Raw genomic sequence first — 6630 nt, 5'->3', positions numbered from 1 at the left:
TAAAGCAATGGTTTTTGTGCATCCATTTATCAAGGATTAAAGAATGAGAATGGCTAACTTCTTGAAACTGCTTGATTTTAGCAGTCTAACTTCTTTCTTTGATAATGAAAACGCTCAGAACTTATCACCCCACCCCCTCCAAAAAAAAAAAATACTGAATAAAAATTGCAGAGCAATGAAAATCAAGGGGAAAAAATGTGTTTAAAGGAAAGAAAAAGGAATCATGATGAACCAAACTATATTACTTGCCCTTGAATGCTTGATTTCTTGAAACAAGGCGCCTTGCAGTGAGTATATCATCGATTTTAACAGAGCATTGTTAACATATTTGTCTACCTCTCTGCAACTCTATTGCCTATGTCATTTTTAAAATCCTTTTCTTACTATACCTTGATTTAATCTTCTTTCTTCCCAGGTCCATGCTGACTGCTTTCAGCCTCGGAGTTGTCAGCACGATCAACCCCTTCACGACTGCCAACCCTGACAGGTTCATTGTCTTTACTAATAATGATTAGTAGTACAATCATCAAGATCATCATCGCAACAATGATGAAAATTATGAAGAAAGCTACGATACCAACTACTGAGTTGAAGAAGCCCATAAATAATGGCGCTTTGACTGTTTTCTTTTCTGTTCTTCCTTGTCTATATCCTTCAAGGAATTGTGAGAGTTGAGACCCCTGATCCTCATTATCAAGGCCATCAATACCAATAACCTAGCACAGCAACAAAATGTAGCACGTCAGCTAATCTGCAATTTTGCTTTTAAAATGCAAGAAATAAACATGTTGAGACATAATGGAATAACCGCCAAAATGCAACAATTATATCTCTTCCGGATGAATAATTGTATCGCTTTTAGAAACAATTGTACGGGTTCAAAAGATGTAGGGATAGTGAATTCAAGAAACAGTGATTAAAGTTTGCATGCAAACACTTTCCTGCTCTTTCTTTAATTATCGAGCTCAGTTCCATTTTCTGACACTTAGTGACAGATCCGGTATAGAATAAGAGTTAAAGAAAGGGTTAATACACTTTAAAGAATTAAAAAGATGCATGATAAGATCTATACTGACTTATCGGATTGCTTCTTTTTTTCTATCAGGAAAAGATAATAGGGTTAAATTGCTTTTGATGGTTCAGTACCAAAAGCATTAGGTGTTCTTCAGTAACTAGATAAAGTGGTAAACTTTAAATAGATCTGTTTGAAGACAATCTAATTTTACCATGTAAAGTTCTAGGATCAATAAAATTACCTTTGTCATCAAATAATGAAGTATGCTTGATTGATAAGGGTAAACAGTTTATCAAAATTCCAAGTTTAAGTACTAGGTTGCATTTGACATACATCCATGAAGAATCTGGCATATAACAGTCAATTCTATGATTTTCCAAATTCAACAACACCCTAAGAGTGGGAACTGGAGCATCCTATGTTGTTAGGCCTCATCTTTTCTTGAATTACTTGTGTCCAAAACACGTTTTCAACAAATATTTGAACATGGGTATGGAGATATAACCCTCCCAATACATGAATAAACTTAGGGAAAAAAATTGATTGTAACCATGAAGGACACATCCATGTCTGACACTCATACCCAATTACCAAGGCTGAAAAGCAGGGGAACCGATAGCCAAAAAAGAAAAACCTAATACTGTCATGTATACTGTAATCTTTTTAAATAAGTTCTCAACAAGGCTCAACAATCTTTATTTGAATGATTAAACACTAAAAAGCTAGCAGCTAAACATGTTATGAACATGTCTATTCAAGAATGTATACCAGTGAAGCTCACCCATGTTTGAAACTCCAACTCATCTAAAAACTCATTCTGAAAAGACATATTTGAACTCATTTGTTTAGTTGAATAAAAAAACAAGAACAACCCAAAACTAAGCCTATTTATGACTTGTCAAGAAAATGCATCAGTTCACTTACATTACTACCCAAAACCATCACGATTAAGCTCTATAACATGATAATAGTCCATTATTTCACCTCAGTCTTTTCATTTCCTCTTTTTTGGCACCAACATATATCACTTCTCAAGTGATAATGGCACTTTTTCTTTTTCTATTTTATTTTCCTCCTTTCAAACTTATGTTTATGGTCCTTCTCTCCTCAGCGCACTTCCCTTAATTTCTACCCTCTAGTTAACCTCAGTCACTGCTGCTCTGAAAATGTTTCAGTTTCTCAACAAATATAACAATTAAACTCAATTTCAGCATCAGAGCAGGTGAACTGTCACTAATCTTGAGGATGGAAAAGTAGACGCATTGAGAGAAAAAAGGCAGTACGAGGACAATGTAGCAATAGAGATTGGCACTCAATATTTTCTTTTCTCAAGAACATAAGATTTGAGCTTATGATCTTTAGGTTAGACTTGGATCAAGATTTAGGCTTTAGGTTGACTACAGTTGCATTTGAATTATTTAAAATTTGTTTCAGACACCCAAATAGCACTCAAATAATTGTGAGAGAAAATGGAGTAAATTGATCCCTTATCAAGAGTTCGAATACTTTGATTGTAAAAATTCAGGGTTATGGGACTAGATTTGAAAATAATACACTTAGCTGAAGGATCAATTTTAACTTTTTCCCTTGTATATAATCATAAACACCAAAATGTATTCACAATATCCAGTAGCTAATTATGATTAAGATGGCCATGCTCAATGATCAAAATCAAGATGACCATATAAGAATCATTGCCCTGATGATAAATTATGCTAAGATAAGAAGAAAACAAGCTCATCACTACCATTAGAGGCACTAAATCTTGGATTTAGAATTGAACTATAATATGTGAAGAATTAATACTTACAGAAAAGTAGTCCTCATCTCCATCCCAGACAATAATTTTTGGTAACTTCGTCTTCTCATTGGCTCCAAATTTATCAGCGAAGTCTTCCCATTGCTTAAGCCTAAAATAACCAAACACTAAATCACGATTTGTAGATGCAGCAGCCTTCAATAACTTGATCAAGTTCTGTGTTTGGTCTTCATTCTCATCCGCAGTGATGGTTAAGACAATTTTTCTCTTTTCATCTTTCAATAGCTTCAATGTCTCAGGGTTCAAGGGCACCACTGGAGGGAGAAAATTCTGTTTTATAAAATCCTCCAAAAGTTCACCTGCATGATTGAAGCTGAAAGGTTAGATTTCTTTTTCTTTTGCAGACAGAAAATTTACAGATTGAAAAGCAAATTAGCCATCTCTCTGCTATATCCTCATTTATGATTTATTTGATTCAGAATGCTTGAGTTTGACTACTATGCATTTAGTAACCAATGTAAAAAGGAAAAGACACAGAAAAATATATGCCTTTAAATGAAAGCCTTGTCAAGAATACAATAAATTAAATCTTCTGAGTCCCAGACAAACTGAAATAATTAAATGCCACTATCTGAGCATGACTATAAATTTAGGAATGAAAAAGTTCCTATTTACATGAACAACTAATGTTCCCAGTCTGAGGATGGACTAATGAAGCTTATTATTTGACTACGAAAGTATAATCATTTCTTATGTTATAAGTGCATGCAAAGCAGATGAAACAGGAGCCTTACTTCTAGTGGGTAGTAGAAATCCTATGGATAATGCCAATAAACGCAAACCAAACAATCGCTTCCAAGAACATGGAAATATGCTACAGCTCAACACTATCTAGACTTACCTTGTATGCCCGCTCATCCATCATTTTCAGTAGCATTCTAATAGTTCCTTCTCTTTTTCTTTTCTCCTAAAAGTTGCGCATCCTAAAGCTCATAAGTTTATAATAACAATAAATCACTATAAGATTATTCTTCAATGTTATAATCAAAGAGATGTTTTTAGCATTTTTTCCCTTCATTTTACTAGGGTCAGATCCTTCTCCACATCGACAAACCTATACAAAAATGTGACATGCCATCAACAAACCCCACGTATCATTAATCTAATCCACAATACCCTTTCCATAGGACTATAATTTCCCTTTAATCTACTTTCTTTTTATATGAAAAACATTCAGCTGTACAAAATTTTTTGTCATACTTTCTTCTATTTCCACATTTCACACCATAAATATCACTATTGGCTCGTGTTACAGTTATCCTATCAAGTTGTCTTCCAGGTTCAAGTAAAATCTACCCAAAAATTTTAAAATTACAACAGGTCAGGTAACTCTACCAAATCCTTTAATAAACAAAATTGATTTTTTCCACAGTTCCTAAGCCTTACATGGGAAATACCAGATCAAGTTGTCAGATTAAAAAAAAAACAATATAGAATGTAAAGGATATTATGTAAAACCCCAAAAAGATGAATAAGAACTCAACAACCTTCCTATGATCCACCACAAAACAAATTTCTATCATCAAAATTATAAGTACTCAGAAACATAAAGAAATGGCAAACCCATAGTTAATACCACAGTCGATTGTGCATGACAAAAGATAAGCGATGTGACATGACTGTAGTATTTGAAAGCCACTTGAAATGCATTGTTGAATGCTACCCTAGATAAAAAAAACACTTGATAATAAACTAACCTTCAAAAAGGCCATAAAAAATGCTTTGTTGCTTATAATTCGGATGAATAGCTACCAAAGCAGGAACCTTTTCCATGTCATACAATACCTTGGCCTCATCAGAGAAATCCTTTGCCACAGAAAACCATGCCCTTTTCTTGTACTTAATAGCTAAGCTAGAAAGCACCGTCTCATTCAAGCCAAACCCTATGAAAATAGGAAAGAAAGTACCAGCTTCTTCAACAAAATCACTAATGGCAGAGTCTGAGATAAGAATAGACACATCGGTAGAAACAAATTTCTTCAGATATTGAACAAGTGAGTCCGCTTCCCTTGGTCCATAATACTCCATAGAAACACCATGCATAAAGAGCTTGAGGGTAGGGTAGGCACTGCAAATTCCAATTTTTACTATAAACCTTAAAAGTGAAGACAATAATGGCCTAGCCTAAGGTTTATGCTTAATTTATACAAACAGATCATTCATGTTCTATGATTATGTATTAAAGGCATCAACGGACATGCATTGCAAAAAAATAGAAAGAGATGCATAAAAAGAAATAATTTATTAGTGTTAACAATGGGTTTTTACTTAAAAGTCTATTATTCCCAAAGCAAAGAATTGCTGAAACAGTTTCTCAGTTTTCATTTCGATTGCCAACACTACATAAGGACATTTCTGCAAACCAAATGCGTAACAAATTTTGGAAATTTTATTTCTAATCCACCTTATAAAGCAAAAGTGTCATAGACAATTACTCAACATCATGTTTACTAGCAAGACGGGTAAATTTGTCAGCATTAACTTTGGCTATCACTATTGGCTCCTTCAATCCTGCAAGAACAGGAGCAGCTTCATCTAACTGCGATGCAGAAAAAGCAAATAAGCAATTTTAGGTTATTGGTACAACAATTATGGGACATTAAAAACCAAAAAGAAAAGGAAATAAAGCTATCAAATATGATTCGAATCAAACCAATTCAACTGAACTTTAAGAAACAAAAACGAAATGATATCTAAAAAACCATACAAGAATTGGATGAAGAATATGAAACCTGGGGCGAAAGGAGCTTGCAGTGGCGGCACCAAGGGGCGTAGAAGTCAACGAGGATGTAATCGAGAGATGAAATAGCTGAGTCAAAGTTGGCTTCGTCTAACTCCAACACTTTCCCATCTACCTTAAACTGATCAGCTGTCGAACTAATTCCTGTTTCAAATATGCATAAGAGCAGCAATAGGATTACGGGCATTGGAAGGGCTGCTTTTATTTTCGGTTTCCTCCAGAAACACCATTTGCGGGACTTTTCCATGTTTCCGTAGCTAGATCAATGCAAATATGGTTACCATATGTACATATTGAAAGTGGGGTGTATGGGTTCGGTGTTATGAATTAGTTAAAATCTTCTATCAGTCCTTGCAATTTGATAGAATTTGAATTTTAGTTTTTATATTTAAAAATTAAAAATTAAAAACTAAATACTCTTTCTTTCTTTTTTAAATTCAAAATTTTTCGTTCAATCGTGAACATCAGTAGTATCTTCTATTGTTATTTTTTTTTTAACTTAGTATATTGATTACAAGGTATGTGATTTCACATCAAATAAATATTTGAACTTAGCAAATTTTGAGCAAAATATTATTAATTCTAATAATTTAAATAAAAAAGAGAAAAAATATTTATTTCTTAAAGCATATGGATTAAATCTCTAATTTTATCAAAGTTAATAGCGACTGATCAAGTTTCATATAATAAAGAAAAAAGATAATGCTTTTAAGCAAACCAATCATGGACATGGTTTAGGTTAAGGTAGTGCAAATCTAGTGCAGGAGGAGGCTTGTAACACCCTTCACTCGACCTGATTGTTGGGTCCGAGTTATGGAGTGCCACATTCGTTGTCGGAGAAACTACAGTCAAATACGCATTGAAAAAATAATTCACACATGCAGTTAAGTGTTAATCACACTCAACTAATGTTAAACAATCAATTATGAGTATTAATTGAGTTTACAAAAGCTATTTTGTCAACCCGAGTATAAATTAGGATCAAATTACAAAATTTTAGAAGTTCAGGGTTGACATTGTGATGTCATCTCTTCCACATCGTGAAGTCCCCAAAAT

At 33.7% G+C, this 6630-nt stretch overlaps 1 protein-coding gene across 2 annotated transcripts; it reads right to left on the bottom strand.

The window, feature by feature from the left end:
• Positions 1-200: 200 nt before the first annotated feature.
• Positions 201-5895, bottom strand: LOC108450556 (protein disulfide isomerase-like 5-2). 2 transcript variants are annotated; one of them, XM_017748234.2, is made up of 6 exons: positions 5567-5895; positions 5270-5373; positions 4532-4902; positions 2826-3133; positions 578-716; positions 201-480 (listed from the first exon to the last, which is right to left on the bottom strand). In XM_017748234.2, the coding sequence occupies exons 1-6, from the start codon at positions 5819-5821 to the stop codon at positions 356-358; spliced, it is 1302 nt and encodes a 433-aa protein (XP_017603723.1). In that variant the 5' UTR covers positions 5822-5895; the 3' UTR covers positions 201-355. The 2 variants fall into 2 exon arrangements, with proteins under 2 accessions (XP_017603723.1, XP_017603722.1); XM_017748233.2 differs by having other exon boundaries at positions 201-716; positions 5567-5894.
• Positions 5896-6630: the final 735 nt, after the last annotated feature.

This window comes from Gossypium arboreum, chromosome 5 (genome assembly GCF_025698485.1).
Source record: "Gossypium arboreum isolate Shixiya-1 chromosome 5, ASM2569848v2, whole genome shotgun sequence".
NCBI lineage: Eukaryota > Viridiplantae > Streptophyta > Magnoliopsida > Malvales > Malvaceae > Gossypium > Gossypium arboreum.
Note: the sequence above shows the minus strand (reverse complement) of the source record. Positions and strands in the feature narration are given on the sequence as shown.

Bases quoted from the DNA above. Each gene is read 5' to 3' on its own strand.
- LOC108450556 (XM_017748233.2), bottom strand. From the start codon at position 5,821: ATGGAAAAGTCCCGCAAATGGTGTTTCTGGAGGAAACCGAAAATAAAA. The intron at 5,374-5,566 runs GTTTCATATTCT...TCTGCATCGCAG, and splicing joins GCAAGCTCCTTTCGCCCCAG to TTAGATGAAGCTGCTCCTGT. The intron at 4,903-5,269 runs GTAATTGTCTAT...TGGAATTTGCAG, and splicing joins GCTAGTAAACATGATGTTGA to TGCCTACCCTACCCTCAAGC.